General features: G+C 38.2%; 1 protein-coding gene across 3 annotated transcripts in view; it reads left to right on the plus strand.

The window, feature by feature from the left end:
* Positions 1-249: 249 nt before the first annotated feature.
* C6H1orf87 (chromosome 6 C1orf87 homolog) overlaps positions 250-17,858 on the plus strand; it is a 60,292-nt gene continuing 42,683 nt past the window's right edge. For 2 of the 3 annotated variants that reach the window (XM_090333730.1, XM_090333732.1), the window contains exons 1-4: positions 251-370; positions 856-1,037; positions 1,691-1,823; positions 11,671-11,893. In XM_090333730.1, coding sequence (XP_090189856.1) covers positions 1,717-1,823; positions 11,671-11,893 — 330 coding nt within the window. In that variant the 5' untranslated portion in view covers positions 251-370; positions 856-1,037; positions 1,691-1,716. Of the gene's footprint in view, positions 371-855; positions 1,038-1,690; positions 1,824-11,670; positions 11,894-17,858 lie in introns of all 3 variants that reach the window. The other variant, XM_090333731.1, reaches the window with a different exon arrangement.

A 17,858-nucleotide genomic window follows, 5' to 3' on the forward strand; every position in this document is an offset into this window, starting at 1 on the left:
AGCCACCTGAAGGGAATGTAAGGGAAAGAGCAGGACATATATGTTTCTACAGGTCTTTAAGGACTCATGAAGGCAAAGAATTGTGAGCATAGCTCACCTGTCCTCAGCTACACCCCTGGGAACCTCAGTAGAGGAGAACTGTCAGTCTCTGATAGGCGGAGGGAACACTAAGCCCCGCCCAGCAACAGCCTCTGCGTCCCTAGCAACCAGGGAGCCCATAGCCACTTCTTGTGAGCCGGGGGCTGTAATTGGCTCGATTCCCAGGCTCCGCCCCCACCCATCTTCCTGGTCTCTGTGTAGGTTTGCTCTAGAGAAGCACAACCAACTGAGAGCTCCTGAGTTTCCTGGGTGGGAAAAGGCCATCCTCGCGGTAAGGCTTCTGTTCTCTCCCAGGGAGAGTGGCGGGTTGACACCACGCCAATGGTGGCGTGGGCAGGCGGGGATCTTGCCAATCATGAATTCTGGTCCTGAAGTTTCTAGACAGCATTAAGGACATTGCAGATCAGCTGGTTGGTGGCAGAGATGGGGGTGGGGAGGGGCAAAGGAGAGGGGGATTGTCCCTGGCAAATTTTGCACTGTCCACACAGTAAGTGAAACTCTGGCCTTTGGGAGAACCCTGCTCTGTTTGTCTTCCCAGAAAACTGGAAAAAATCTATGTGACACTGACCAAAATAACATACCTTTTCTGGGCCTTGATCTCCCAATCTAAAACTCAAATTGTTACATTGCAATGATGCCTGTAGGACTCTAGAGTGTCTTAGAATGGCCAGACTTGTCTGGACTTGGGCTTGATATCACACCTCTGGAAATATTGTTCTGATCGTTTAAACAACAAGTCCTTTTCCTCCTATACAGTGTCATGCCTGCCATCTCATTCCTTCCTACCTCCCTGGCCTCAGTCTGCCAGGAGCAGAACTAGAATTACTCTGATTTCACGACAAGAAAATGAAGTTGAGCAGGGTCTTTTCCAGTATTCTACAATACCTTGGTTTCCACTTCTCACCTCAGGAGAATCCCATCTGATGTCTTTAGTACAGGCAAGTTGAATCTAGGATCTAGTCTTATCAAGGAGATGTTAAGTTACATGAGGATATATACCTGCACCCTCAACTGTGAGATGATAACAGTAAATAAAGAGTATGTCTCACTTCTGTAAAGGGTGTTAAATAAAATAAAATAGGTGTAGGGATGGAAAAAACTCCACCTCCAGCTTCATAAGTTCCTGATTATGCCTTTAAATTAAAGTGTCTAAAAGAAGTCAAGCACATACATTTATTTAATCTGGGTTTTACCTAGGATAGCCCTTTGGAGGAAGTGAAGTTTTCCCAAAAGCAATTAGAATCAGTTACTTATATTCTGCATTGGACAAATAATAGTGAGTTGTGATGACACATCTAACTTATTTGAGGAGGGAACTGAAAGATGAAAGTTAAAGGGTTTTTTTATTGAATTCCTTAAACCTCTTCATCCCTGAAGAAAGGAGAGTAAATGGTTCACATCAGAATCTCATCTGCTATAACCTTTCCTATTCTTCAAGGGCCTTTAATTTGGTTATTATGCCAGGATAGCTTAACTTTGTCATAGTGTTAGCCAGAAGTCCTGGCAATAGTACTGATGTTGTTATTGACAAGGTCCTGTGATTGCCCAGTGGAAAGAAATCAAGAGTAATAATTACTTTTCTACCTTAAAGATCTGAAGAGATTGTTGAGAACAATCATGTCTTCAGGCTGGAAGACTCCCTATGTATCAGATGCCATGCCTGAGATCATGGTGAAAATCATCGGAAGTAAACATTTCCGATATATCGTTGAAAAGCCAAAAACGTAAGTTTCCTGGGTGAAAAATATCCCTGTATCTTGGATGATAACAAAATTGGTTGTTGTTGCTTTTATTAACCCAAAAATTTACATTTTAAAAATGACTTCTATGGAAAATTAACTCATTAAGATGTATATGGCAGAAGTAAAATGGCGTAGATAAGTTCTGTGTACATTGTTTTCTTGATATTTTTCATTTTTATAATTCCCTATATTTCTTAATTACTTGAGCTGATTTTCCAAATAAACAAAAAATATGAGTATCACAACATTTATAAATATTAATGGAGTATCGCTGCTTCTCCTCATTGGATTTGTATTCCACCACATATAGCAAATTGGAGGGCAAGGAGGAAACAGGGAGCTGGAATTAAAGGGGTGGATTAATAACATCAATTGTAAAGTTTTCACTTCCTCTTCCTTTCAACTTATGTTCCTCTGAGCAAGAACTTCTCAACGAACAGCCAGCTATAGTTCAGTGATAGAGTCCCCTCTGTAGCAAGCAAGAGGCCCTGAGTTCAAACCCCAATACCACTAAAGAAAATACATTTATCAGGTTATATAAATTCCTGTCCCTTAATTTTATAGAAAGCCCTCCAAAGTCATTGTGTCCTATTGTTCCCCCATAGCATTACAGATTGTCTGGCATCCAAATCTTTGAGTTTACCTTATGGGTTGAAATGTAATGCCTTTTGTATTTGTGACCTCTTCTGTTTGGCTTTGCAAGACCAAGCAAAATGATTGTGCAACTACCATTATCCTTGTTCAACAATTACCTTGGTACTTTAGTACACTGTTTTTGACTTAGGCCTTCTGCCTAGACTGAAAGATGCATAATAAACTTCTCTTTCTATACCATTTCCTGGATTCATGCACATCTTTTATACCCGAGGGAGTATTCTATTGTTAAAGCATTCTAATTCATTACTAATATAAAACTGTCATTTGTTAAGGGATCACTGTGCACTGTGCACCAAGCTAACTGGTCAATATTTTAGGCATTTTTCTTATTTTCTTGATGAGTATTGATTTTCTCTTCTCATAGATGAGAACCTGAAAATCAAAGATGTGATCTTACTAAAAGTCTCACAATTTAATTCTGCTTGAAACAGGGATTTATAATCAAGTCTTTTGGACTCTATCGTTTTCATCACTATTACTGTACTTAAAATGATAAGAAAATCGAGAAAAATATTAGGAAAATTTTCTTGTTCATTTTCCATACTGTTGCTTGTCAAACTTTTCTGTACATAGAATTCATTTGAAATGTTTGCTAGAAATATAAATATTCTGTGCTTGTTTCAGAAATTCTAGTTTAATAGATTTCAAGAGATACAAGTTGTTTTATCATCCACTGCCATGTATGATTGTGAACAGGCAGTTTGCAGGTTGAAAGTTAAAAAACATTGCCATTTTCTCCAAGTCCATCATCCTATCTGGAATATTTTTAACGTTTATATTTTCTTTTTAACTGTGATTCCCTATGTCAATTATTTAATGGAGTCATTTCTATCTTTGGTCTGAATCTCCCCTATGGTTTCGTATTTTCATATGACTTACATTTTTTTCCCTTATCACACTAAATATAGTTTTTTACTTTAAATCTCTGCCTTCCAAAGTAAGTATTCAGACAACACATAATCTGAATAAAATGGGTAGATTGGATGAACATTGAAATCTCAATCGAGGGAACAAAGGAACAGATAAAAAGAAAGATATAAGACATTATGCTCCAAAATTATCATTATTCTATAATCTATAATCTGTATTCTATAATCTATATTCTATAATATAATCTATTATTCTATCTAAATGAAGATAAAAATTACAGAAAAACAGATGTATTGAGGTATTAGTTCCTTTTTTTATTTTGGTGGATCATTGGGCTTGAACTTGGCCTGGATCCTGTCCCTGAGCTCTTCAGCTCAAGGCTATTGAGGTATTAGTTCTATGAGTTAAAAGTAACTCATGCCAAAGAATAATTGCTGATTGAATTGGTTACCAATTTTTCAACTAAACATCCCAATTTGAGAAAAACAGTTTTATTCTGTAAGACCCAGTAGAGAAAATACAATGAAAAATAAACTCTGATTATTTTCATTAATATTAGAATTTGGCTCCATGTTAGGAAAAGAGAAATGAGCTACTTTAGGGAATATATTGAATTGCTTGTTTCTGAAAACTGCAATGAAACACTTGAAACACTTAATGGGCCAAGCACTTGTGGCTCAGGCCTGTAATCCTAGCTGTTTGGGATGCTAAGATCTGCCAGTCCAAGCAGAAGAATTCTTGAGCCCTTTATCTCCAAGTGACTACCAGAAAAGTGCAAGTGGCCCTGTGGCTCAAAATGGTAGAATGCTAGCCTTAAATGGAAAAAAAACCCTCAAGAACAGCACCCAAGTGCTGAGTTCAAGCCCCAGAACTGACAAAAGAAAGAAAAAAAGAAAGAAAGAAAGAAATCTTAATGACCAATGGTCTGCAGAGATTAGGTTGGAAGATGGACTATATACCATTCTATGCCACTCTTTCATTAAGTATGATTAGTATTTTAAAATAAAGAATATAGGGGCCTGGAGTTTGGCTTAGTGGTAGAGTGCTTGCCTAGCATGCATGAAGACCTGGATTTGATTCCTCGGTACCACATATATAGAAAAGGCTGGAAATGGTGCTGTGGCTCAAGTGGTAGAGCTCTAGCCTTGAGAAAGCCCAAGGACAGTGCTCAGGCCTGAGCTAAAAAAAAATCCCAGGACTGGCAAAAAAAATAAAAAGAAAAAAAAAGAATACAACACCTGTTTAATGGCATCTAGTAAATTATAGATGTGAGATTAAGCTCCCTAAACTTGCACAGCACTAGGTACGAGTTCTAAAGGTCCACTTTATTAGCAAGATGGCCCTAAGCAATTGACTGCACTTTTTCATCATCCTTTTCTTTTCATCTGCATACTGATAATGATAATACCTACTTTCCTGGTTATTAGGATAACATGAAAATGTATGTGTGTTTCTGACACACCAAAGCATTTCTCTAAATGTGTCACCTCCTGGAAGTGCCACACTGAAAGATTCAGGCCTAGATTTGGGGGTTGAATTAACATACTTCTGAGATATTTCTGAAGACCAAATCTGAACTGTGATTTTAAAAAATACAATACACAGGTCCTAGGCATGAAAAAAAAAATCTCTTACACTTTGCCACAAAAATATTTGCGAAGTGTTTTAGCAAAGTGGTCTCAATTCTTCTCCTTGTGGCAGTTGGTGAGAGTTTCAGCTGTATTTTATTCTTGTTTCTGATTTTATTTTTTCATTGTCTTAAAAAAAAAACCCAGAAATGTCCATGATATCTTATGACTTTGAAATGAGAACATGTTTTCACTGTATCTATACAATCCAGGCATCTATTCCAGAGAGGTCAAGGCCTGTTAGTTGGTTCACCGTTGGAAACTGGTGGAATTGAGTCACTGCCAAAGCTGGCAGACCTTTAGGATGGCATCTGGTGACCTTTCCCAGAGCCCCCTGGGCTCTCCATTTGAGATTTTATGTTCTCGGCAGGGGTGTAATCCAAATCAAATGTGCGATCTGGTGAGGTGGAGAAACATGGGGAGGGAGGCCAAGGGGGATCCCTACACTGCCTTGGGCAGAGGATGCTACTGCATGGCCTTACCCTGCTTCTTTGCAATCCTGAGACTCTGGGCTGTGCTAGAGTACACTACATGCAAGAGCCCAGTGTGTGAGAAGGAACTATTGAACAGTTTCCCCTTGTTTGTCTATCATTCCTCCACAAAGCCATCCTCCCTAACCTCTTTGTGTCATCCCAAGAACAGCAGAGGAGAGAGCAGAAGTACACACTGTAAAGCAAGCTATGTCTTGCTTTCAGCAGATAATGTGGTGTGTGTGTGGGGGGGTGTTTCTCTGTCTCTTTTGAAATGGCAAACTTCTATTTTCAATAATGTAGGTAGCTAGCTAGCACACAAGTCTGGAAGGAAGAGCTGTGAGTTTGTGAACAACATAACAACAAATGTGTGCTGATGAATTGTTTGTACTAACCACAGACACATGCTGCTTCTCAGCTGGAGAGGCATTTTCATGTTAATTTTTAACATGCTAAGTTTTTCTTTTTTTTAAGACAGCTTTTACTTGAAACAGACTTAACAGGTTATTTTTGGTTTTTACATTTACTGAGGCTGTTTAAAAAGACAGGCAGATTCATTTCAAAATTTCTCAAGTAATTCTGTCCTAAAACCATCCAGGAGAGTTGATTCTGCCCATGACCACTTCTGCCTTCAAGTTTTACATTTCTTGTTTTTGGTTGCCTGCTCTTCTTTCTGCTCCATTCTTTTTGTTTTGTTTTGTTTTTTGTTTTTGCTTGAACACAGGGCGTAAGCATTGTCCTTAGGCTTTCTCAAGACTAGAGCTCTACCACTTGAGCGCCACTTACAGCTTTTTTCTATGTATGTGGTACCAAGAAATTGAACCCAGTGCTAGGCAAGCACTCTACCACTAGGCCAAACTCTAGTCCCCTTCTGCTCCATTCTTAATCTCATACTTCCAGGCACTCTCTCCTGGCTTTATGATCAACAGTTTGAAATCTTAGATCTACTCATGAAACCCAACAAAATTAAGTCACAAAATATTTCTCTTTCTTTTTTCTCTATTTTTATCACATATTAGTCATATCAAAGAAATTTCATTGTGATATTTCTTAATATGACCACATTGTAACCTAATCAGATTTACCCCATCACTTTCTTTCGTTCCCTCATCTGCTACCTTGAACCAATTTTAAGACGTTTTATTGCTCTATTTTCATACTCAGGTACAGAATATTTCATCCATATAAGTCCTCCTTTTCTAACTACTCTTACTCTTTCTGCTCCTACTAATATTCACCCTCAAACAGATCCTGTTTTCACACACCTGTCATTCATGTTTTTTCTTTCTTTCTTTCTTTTTGCCAGTCCTGGGCCTTGAACTCAGGGTCTGAATACTGTCCTTGGGCTTTCTCAAGGTTAGAGCTTTACCACTTGAGCCATGGCACCATTTTTGGCTTTTTTCTATGTATGTGGTACTGAGGAATCAAACCTGGGTCTTTGTGCATGCTAGGCAAGCATTCTCCCATTAGGCCAAACTCTCAGCCATGTCATTCATTTTTAAGAAGTACAAATGGCTGGATACTGAAGGCTCACTCAAATAATTCTATCTACTCAAGAGGCTAAGATCTGAGGACCTTGGTTCAAAGCCAGTCTAAGCAAGAAAGTCCATGAGACTCTTGTCTCTAACCACCAAAAAGCTGAAAGTAGAGTTGTAGCTCATGTGGTAGCATGTGATCCTTGAGCAAAAATCTCAGGGACAATGATAAACGCATGAGGAAATACTCAACATTCTTAGCCATAAAGAAAATATTAATCAAAACACTGGTAAAATTCCACCTCACCCCAGTCAGAATGGAAAACAAACAACATGGAATACAGGGAATGCTGGGGGAATAAAGGCACCCTTTACACTGTTGATGGGCGTGTAAATTCAGATACTATGGAAAATTAAAAGTAGAACTACTCTTTGACATTGCAATACCACTCCCAGGCATCTATATGGAGGAAGGTCAATCATATATGAGCACCTACTTATAAATCTGATCTGAGGAACAAATAAAACATGGCATATATTGGCCACAACTGAATTTATGTAATTAAATGTTCCATACACAATTATTTTTATAATTACCACAAATAGTATTAGTTATGTCCACATGACTGTGAACAAATTTCCAGAGAAAAACAAAAAGCAATTATTTATTTTAGCTTACACTTTCATGTGTGTCAGTCCAGTATGTCAAAGAGGGTGTGTCACTGCAGAGCAGTTCATACCATGGCAGCCAGGAAGCAGAGAAAGGGAAATACTGGAAGGGGTGGGGCACGTTAGTCCCCAAAGTGTTCCTATGTCCTATTTCAGTCAACTGGGTCCACCTCCTACCTTTTCCCCACCTGTAACTAATGCCATCATGGATTAAATTGGTCAATAGATCAAACCATTCAGGAGGTTAGAGCTCTCACAACTAAGCTTGTTTGGAAACACAATCACAGACAAAAAAAAAGTATTTACCAGTCCCCTAGTCTAATCTTTCAGTCCGATCAGTTTTCAAGATCAACTGTTACACCAGCCGTAGTTTCCTCTCTTTCTTATGAACCAAATAGTTTGAACTCTTTCTCAAATTCACATTTACTTCTATATGAAGTTTCATAGTGTTTATGTGAATTTTATAACATTTTTTTCTTTTATTGCTTCACAGTAAAACATCTAGATTTATGTAAAAGTGCTCCAAATTGAATTTTGAAACAATGAATTTTCACAAATCTGGGCATATTTCATATGCCCAGGTTGAGAGACCTAGTGATACCACTAGCCCCAAATCTGCTCATACTCCCTTCTGTCCTCCATGCCTTTCCATACAGGTAATCAATATCCTGACTTCTAGAACCAAGTCTTTGCCAGTTATTAACTTTCTGTTTTGTGTTATTCTTTTAAGAAGCCAGAATTACATTTGTTGAGGTCAAGAAACCAATGTATCTTCCATCATTGACAGAACTACTTTCAAGTACCTCCTCTTTCTCTATTGTCCACACTGCACTTGTCTCACAAAGCACAGGCCTGAGTACTCGCACCCTCTGCCTTCTCTTTCCTACAGATGCAGAGAATTTACCCACCCAAATGATATCACAAACGTCTGGGGTCACCAACTTAACCAAACACTTTTCTTATTTTCCAACCAGCTCTTCTCCCTTCACTGTTACTACCTATTGCACTCCGCCTCCAGTTCAAATTTTCTAGCTACCACTTCCCCTCCCCCCAGTAGGTAACTTTATCAAGATTCAAGCTATCCACAATTTGATCAACTCCTTGTCACCAAGCATGTCAGTTTGGCTACCAACTCAGCTATCTGTCTGCTGCCTTTTGGGTCTCCTTCCTATGTGTAGCCTTCTAAAACATCTTATCTCCTTTTGTTGGTCAATTGAATTTCATCAGTATAATATAATCATCCTAATAAAATAATCCTCTCCTCTTCTTCAGCTCAATGGCACTTTGCCATTCCAGTGTGCTGAAGTCCCTACTGTCTTTAAACCAGATAGTAACAATTGTTTATAGGAAACCTCACATTCTATTACCACTCCCACCCTGTGCTTATCATCTACTGAAGCTTCAGTTCTCAACGATAACATATTTTCTGTCCACATTTTTCTATACCCCCCTTTCCCTTCCCTGTTAATGCTACCGCCACAAGAACAATGACAATAAAAAAAAAGACACGTATGGAGCTAGACGCCCATGACTCGTGCCTATATTCCTAGCTACTCAGGAGGCTGAGATCTGAGGATCATGGTTGCCTTTAGACAGAAAAGTCTCTGCAAGACTCTTACCTCCAACTAAAACAGGAAGTGGAGCTATGGTTCTTATGGTAGTCTTAGCTTTGAGCACAGAGCAACTCAAGGACAGCAATCAGACCCTGAGGTTAAGCCCCACTACCAACAACAACAAAGAGATGCCTATGGCCTAAGCATTGGCTATAGTTTGGCCTTATTATTCAGATCAAAAGGCATGGGTGTGATTGTCTTATGCTCAAATAACACATCACATTTAAAATAATCCTGTCTATTGTTTCAGTAAAACATCAAGAACTTATAAACTGTTCTAGCAAATTTCAAATTAATTCTTCCTGATTTTAAATGATCTCATACAGACAATGTAGAATACTAATACTAGGGGCCGGGAGTTTGGCCTAGTGGTAGAGTGCTTGCCTAGCATGCACGAAGACCCAGGTTTGATTCCTCAGTACCACATACATAGAAAAAAGCCAGAAATGGTGCTGAGGCTCAAGTGGTAGAGCTCTAACCTTGAGAAAAATCCAAGGACAGTGCTCAGGCCCTGAGCTCAAGCCCATGACTGGCAAAAAAAAAAAAAAAAGAATACTAATACTATTAGATGTAATCTACAGTGATACACCAACTTCTATGATCAGAACATTTAGTATAATTTTCAAAACTTAATAGACCCAAACATCATATATGTGTATATACTTTACATAGTTGAATTAATCATAATTTCATTTATTTTTATAACTGACATTGATTTTATATTAAAATCATTCAGAAGCCGGGAATTTGGTCTAGTGGTAGAGTGCTTGCCTAGCATGCACAAAGACCTGGGTTTGATATCTCGGTACCACATACATAGTAAAAAGACAGAAGTGGTGCTGTGGCTCAAGTGGTAGAGCTCTAGCCTTGAGAAAGCCCAAGGACTGTGCTCAGGCCCTGAGTACAAGGCCTGGAACTGGCAAAAAAAATTCAGAACTATTTGAATAGGTCTACACATTCTGTAATATGGATATAAAAATGTTTAACATATCCATCCATTACTAAACATCAAGTTCTTTCAAATGTCTTCCTTTCCTTAGTTCATATTCTTGAAATGTTATCTAAGACATTTTATAAGGTTGAAATACATTTTAAGAATTATGTCTCTTTTGGGCCAGGAGTTTGGCCTAGTGGTTAAAGTGCTTGCTTAGCATGCATGAAGACCCGGGTTCGATTCCTTGGTACCACATACATAGAAAAAAGCCGGAAGTGGTGCTGAGGCTCAAATGGTAGAGCTCTAGCCTTGAGAAAGTCCAAGGACAGTGCTCAGGCCCTGAGCTCAAGCCCAGGACTGGCAAAAAAAAAAAAAAAAGAAAAAAAAGAATTATGTCTCTTGTAGAAAACATGTGCATTTCTTACTTTCAATATTATTGATATATGAATGGATACTGTTTAATTTTAATTTATAAATCTTTCATTACTCAATAAGGCTGACCTTCAGTTAATTTTTTCCATTAGCTATAATTTTTAAGTCATTCCTTTTTCTCCCTTTCTATTCTTTGCTTAAAAATCAACCTTAAAAGGTATATACAATCTAACAGGTAATAAAGTCAGATACAATAACCACATGAGATTAACCATTAGGGGAAAAAAAGAGAAAAGAAATAACTCCATATAATACATTAATAACAACAATCACAAAGATAAACCTCTTGTTTCCATATCCTGGAGTTCATTTCATTTTGGAAAGGGAAAAACAAGATGATTGGGAGGGAGTGGGGGGAAGAAAAGGGAGACAAAAACATGAGAAAGGGTATCATGTTGGAGAAGTAATGTACACACTATTTGATGAATATAACACTCCATACGCTATCCCAACAATAAAATACAATAAAAAAATGAACCTTAAATGAGGAGCGCTAAGAGCCTCAGAAGTTTCTAGTCTGGGCAGCTGAGGATATAAAGAGCAAAGCTGGGCCTGGAAAGCTCTTTTGACTTTCTTCCTTTTTCAGTGGTAAAGGCTGAAGATATCTGTTATAATTATGGGAGAGGGGAGAGAAGGGAGAAGGAACTGAGCGAAAATGAGGGAGGAGGTGACACTGTTCAAAAAGATATACTCATTATCTGATTTATGTACCTGTAACCCCTCTGTACATCACATTTACAATAAAATTTAAATAAAAATCTTAAGACAAAGAAAGAATGTAATAACATGTTGGGTTCAAGTTGCTGTTTGCTTACTAATAGAAAGGGTTGTGGAACAGGTAGTAAATCTTGATAAGTATGAGGAAGTGTCAAGGCAAAAGATAAAGCTTAAAATGATATTAGCATGAGTTCTCTATAGCAAATGATCCTTAGACAAATAAGTAACATTTACTTTGACATTCCACAATGCTCAGTTACCACTGTTTGCACTGCTAGGTTAACATCTCCTGTTTCTCATGCCAACCTAGTGCAGAAGGAGTCTTCCGTGCATGCCATAAAGTGCCATACTTGTTTCTTTACAGCAAGCAGAAGGAAATCCTGAAGGCAGAAACTCAAATATCTCTCCAGAAACCCATACCCATGTCTGGGAATGCAAAGCAGGAGAGCAAGAATGCACAAGCTCATTCGGGAAGCTCTGATCAGCAAACTAGGGACAATACAGATGATATAGAAGAGAGAAAGCACCCAGACAACAATCAGAAACTACTAACAGGAATACATGACAATAGATTCCTGGATAACAAAGTGAGTAAGAAATAATACTCAAGCTTTTTTTAGTAATTTACTACAAAAAGTACAAAGACAAATACAAATTTACCCAAACAAACTTTTATGCACATGGAAATTAATATTTTTTGCATGAAATAGAAACTAAATACACATCAATGTGTGAGAAGTAATGTACCTACTATCTGGAGAATGTAACTGTAACCCCTCTATACATTACCCTGATAATAAAAAATTTAAAAAAGAGAGAAATTAAATACATATTTTTCTATGTGAAAATGAATTTCAAAGTCATTTTACATGTTACATCTTTTTTGGCCATCAATTGAGTTGTTCGAACCACACTGAGACTAACTCACTGTCATTCAGCAATGAATAGACTGATTATCATGATCCATGCGAAGTTCCAGCCTGCCAGAGGAGGTTCTATTTACATTTTTATTGCAGAAAGAGATCATTAATTTTCAAAATCCAAAAAAAAAAATTATAGGCCCCAAACTGCTTTGGTGGAAATATATATCACTACATTCTGTTAGGAATCAACCAAACAATCCATAACAAACTGACTTGATAATGATAAATTTAAATTATTAGTAATTTGTAATCAAAATGTAAATATAGCAATTGAAAAATGGATCTAAATCAAAACAAAATTAATGATTCATTGATAACAAAATACCACTGCACCCCAAAATTGCTGAAATTGCAATTCAATGAATACATAGAGTAGGAATTTTGCAGTGCTGCCAGGCATTAAGTGACAGCCAGTTATTTTAGCAGAATGCTGATTAGAGTCTGCAGCAAACTCCAACATACTATTTTTAGTTTATAATTTTGATAGTCCTTTTTAAGTCATTGAGATGTTAGCCATTCTTTAGTGATAGGAGAAAATGAATGTGTGTGGATTTGTGATCTTTTACTTTTAAGAACCATGCGACATGTTACAAATTGAAGTCATTTACAGCCTACCATTGAACTTTAGACTGTTTTCCACCAGGTTTAGTTGAACATGGAAGTTCGTTTTTAACAATGACTTTTTCACTAGATTAGTGGCACAGCTTAGCCTGGAATTCAAGTGCCCTTGACTGTATTCAGTGCCTGATTAGAGCAACAGACAATGAATCCAAATAGGTAAAATAATCTATTGCAGACATTCTAGCATTGATATATTTTTGTTGTTTTTATTGCCCCCCCAACGATGACTTTGATAGGACTATTACTATTGAAAAAAATATGTTGAGCTGGTTGTTGATGGCTCATGCCTGTAATACTTGTCTACCAGGAGACTGAGATCTAAGGATCAAACTCAAAACTGGAGCTCCTCTAATACCCAGCAATCCCACTTCTGTGCATTTACCCAAATGTCCTCAAAGGACACCTACCCCCATAACCATGTTCATCACAGCATTATTTACCATAGCTAAGATATGGAACCAACTCAGCTGCCCCTCAGTAGATGAGTGGGTCAAGAAGATGTGGTACTTATACAGAGTGGAATTCTGTGCTGCCATCAGAAAAGATGATACTGTCCCATTCATAAGGAAATGGAAAGACCTGGAAAAAAATCATATTAAGTGAAGTAAGCCAAACCCAAAGGAACATAGGCTTCATAGTTTCCCTCATTTGTAATAATTAGGATGCATCTAGGATTTTTCCTAGAAGAAGAGAGCAATAGCTCAAAAGCTATGCGCATATGGCCATGTAGGATGAACCTAAGCAAAATGAACTCCAGGATAGGGAAACAAGAGGTTTATCCTTATGGTCGTTGTTTTCTATGTACTATGTGAAGTTATTTCTTTACTCTTTTGGGGTTTTTTTCTGTTGGTTTTGGTTTTATTCTGTTGGGTTTTTTTTTCCTTATGGTTTGTCCCCTGTTTTTGTTGTTTCTGACTTTGGCATCCTGGTGTATTGTATATACATTTATTTGTTTATTTGAATAAGGGAAGGGAAGGGGAAAAACAAGATGATGAGACAAAGAATAAAGGATGAACCAATAGGACTGGGAATTTGGCTCAGTGGTAGAGTGCTTGCTTAGCATGCATGAAAACCCGGGTTCGATTCCACAGTACCACATACATAGAAAAAGCCAGAAATGGTGCAGTGGCTCAGGTGGTAGAGCTCTAGCTTTGAGAAAGGAGAGTTCTCAGGCCCTGAGTTCAAGCCATAGATCTGGCAAAAAAAAAAGAATGAACCAATATAACAGCAATATTCACAAGACAGTAATGTTAGAAATGAATTTCACAACTTGGGAAGGGGTGGTGAGGGAAAGTGGGAGAAAAATGTGGGAAGGGATAAGAATGTTCAAGAAGTAATGTACTCACTACTTTATGACTGTAATGTGACTTCTCTATATATCACCCTAACAATAAAATAAAATTACAAAAGAAAGAAAACAAAACCGAGAGCTCAAATGGTAGAGAACCTGCCTTGAGTAGGAAAGCTAAGCGATAAGGCCAGGTCTTAAGTTCAAGTCCCCATACTGGGGCTGGGCGTTGTATACTTTACTATTGGCTGATTGCTTCCAGGTATAGTTTATTATTTGGTCTTTGGTAGGTGGAAGTATTATTTCTGTGAAGTGATTCCTAAATGTGCAGGTAAGATTCCTTCGTCTTCTCAACCCATTTTTTAAAAAATTTATCCTTTTAATTTTAAAATAGTGTTTGGATATAGAGACATTTTGAAAATCCAAAGAATATTTTTTTTAAAAAATGAGAAACTAACATTCAGGCAAAGAATACCAGCGGTCTTCTTCCCTTTTCTTTCCTCCTTGGATAAATACAGAATGAAAATGATTATGTGCATATACTTCTTTTCCTGTCCAAATCATTCCACGTCAAGAATTCTCCCACTGGCATGAAAACCTCCACCCTATGTATCTTTAATGACGCTATGAGAGTCATACTCAGATAACACTTAGAACGCATTTACTATGAGTCAGGCGCTATTCTAAGCTCTTCACACGTATTAACTAATTTACTATTCCCAAGAACCCAATGAAGTAAGAACTTTTATTACCTTTAGTTCATGGGTGAAGATATCAAGAAACAAACAGGTCATTGAGCAGACCCAGGTCATAAGGCTGGGAAGAAGTGAAGACACAGGAAAGCCCAAGTTCTAAGTCCTAAATCACCAACCTGCACCTGTTCCTTTGTTTGGCTATCACATAGTTCATTAAGTAGCATTTATGGGCATTTAAACTAATCCTAGTTCTCCTCCTAACAACGGAAATTTGTTCCTTGTCCCACCTACTCATGTTCCTGGCTGCCTTGTTCCTAGCCTAGATTCTGTCTTCATTCATCAGATGGGTACCATATTTCCTGGGTGAGCAATTCTTGAGTCTCCTTGTTCAGGAGTCTTCACTACCTCTGTGATATCAGAGAAGAAACTGTTCGCCCCTCCTCCTTCAGAACTCAGGGATTTGCAGGAGGCTCTGCAGGGCTGACTCCCAGTTACCAAACACAGGAAGGCTTCGTGGGAGGTGTGGGGACTGACTAATTGGTTCTGTCTGCCAGGCAGGCATGTAATGCTGGCCTGCCAGATGGCAGCCACAGTTGCCTGGTACAGAGACCCTCATTACCACCTTGACTAAGTGGTAAATGGAATCCTGCCGCAGTTAAAGAAGCAAACCAATCAGAACTCCTTCTAGATCTTTATCCCTCGCACATAGATGAAAATAAGCTTTCCTGCTTGGCACATAACAGGCAATCTGGACCCACTGAATTTGCTCCAAAAAAGAAAAGGAGTTGCCGATAAAGACAGAGTTAACATGAGTGAGGGCAAGTTAAAAATAACTGAATAAGTCCAAAGAGAATCATTGGTAGAAGATAAAGGAATAATAAAAGTTATGAGTACCCATCATTTTATGTATACAAGAACAAGATTTCTTAGGACTGGACACATATAAAGCTTTGTTTCACACACACAAAAAAAAGAATGAAAAATCTAGAGAGCTTAAATGATTTGTCCAAGTTCTTACGAGAAGAGACCTTGGTTCTTCTGTCCTACAATTGTGGGATCTTTTCCTTCAAAAGTTTATTCCTTATAGGTAAGTCTGAAAATATATACTGTTTCTCAGAAGTGTTATCTCTGCCTTCTCTTGTAAAAAGAAAAAAAGAGAGGGAGAAATATATGTGACTATGACTGCAATAAATTCTGTAGCATAATTTCAAAAGTAAATTTAGAGAGTGCCTTTTAAACTGGCAGCATGAAAGTAAAACCGTAAGCATTCTCTTTTTAATAACTACTGAAGATGATAGGTGCACTTTTCAGTTTTTCTTTTTTTTCTTATTTTTTGCTAGTCCTCAGGCTTGATCTCAGGTCCCAGGAATTGTTCTTGGGCTTTCTCAAGGCTAGAATCCTACCACTTGAGCCTCTTCTGGCTTGAGCCACAGCACCTCTTCTGGCTTTTTCTGTGTATGTGGTACAGAGGAATCGAACCCTGGGCTTCATGCATGCTAGGCAGGTGCTCTACCACTCCGAGCCCTCAAATTCATTTGCAAACTCTTCTTCATCCCTCACACTATTCCTGTGAGGTGGATAGAAACTCAAGATGTGATCCCCATTGAATAGCTGAGTAGACAGATGTGGACAGCCTTCCTACTTATCTGTGCATTTGCCATGCAGACTTAACATGTTCACACCATAGCATTGCTCTTGCTAGCTTGTTCTGCTTCCTGGGGTCTATATCTCACAAAATGCTCACCATTCTTTCCAGTGTGTCTGCAACAAACTTGAGCAAAGAATTCCTGTTCTCTCTCCTCTACTTTGGTGTCCAACCAATCTCACCTTCAGTCATCTCAAACTGTCTTCTTTCTCTCATTTTGTTCATTTTATCCTGGTCAGCACACAATGCTAACTCACTGGATGTGTTAATAATCTTCAAAAAGACTAGACTGCCTTGAAATGTCTTTTTTGTATTATCCAGCTATGATAGTAAATATTTCTATGTAACAATGCACACAGAATTCAGTCATTTATAACAATAATTGTGTGTGCTCTCACCCACAGATGAGTGCCTCCCAGATGTGAACTAAGCTACACATCTGTATCCCATTTGGATTTGGCTGAAAACTGTTCAAGTCTGCTTTGTTTAACTTAGGTTGAGGCCAGGTGGATTCTTCAAATACTTCAAACCAACAGATTCAAAGACATGAGCAGTTTTTAAGTCATTGCTTGAGCCCACTACTATCCCACAGGGTAAAGCAAATGCCCTGGGCAAGCTCAACACCAGTGGTCTAGGATATAAATACCTATCTTTAAGGAAGAACTTGAAAACCATTTATCACGTAGTGCCTCTCATGCTTAAAACTCTTAAACCAATTAACTGATAAATCCTCATTGCCCTATTATAAAATTCAAACTCGGGGCCGGGAGTTTGGCCTAGTGGTTAAAGTGCTTGCCTAGCATGCATGAAGACCTGAGTTTGATTCCTCGGCACCACATGCATAGAAAAAAGCCAGAAATGGTGCTGAGGCTCAAGTGGTAGAGCTCTAGCCTTGAGAAAGTCCAAGGACAGTGCTCAGGCCCTGAGCTCAAGCCCAGGACTGGAAAAAAATAAATAAATAAATAAATAAATAAAATTCAAACTGGTTGACTCACCCTCTTGGCCCAGCTCTCTATCTGCTATATTTCTTTCCAATCACCAATCTTTCCTTTCCAGGAATAGAGCTCTTTTCCCTCTTACCTTCTATCCTTTGTTTATGGTAATTCCTTTGGGTGAAATTCTTGTCCCTCCATCTTTATTTGATTAACTTTTGTTCCTATTGAGCTCTCAAATTAGATATAAACCCCACCAAGAAATGTTATTGTCTGATTCTCCAGACTGAGGTCAGTGCCTTTCCTACTGTATTTCCAACTTAGTCCATGCATATCTCTGTACCTGATGTGGTACTACTATTCAAACAGGCTATTTTCTTGGCTTCCTTGACACGTCTGTAAGCCTCCTTAGAATAAGAATTGTGGATTATTCATTTTTGTTCACAAA

The sequence above is a fragment of the Megascapheus bottae genome, chromosome 6 (assembly GCF_031878675.1).
Source record: "Megascapheus bottae isolate mThoBot1 chromosome 6, mThoBot2.hap1, whole genome shotgun sequence".
In the NCBI taxonomy this organism is placed as follows: Eukaryota; Metazoa; Chordata; class Mammalia; order Rodentia; family Geomyidae; genus Megascapheus; species Megascapheus bottae.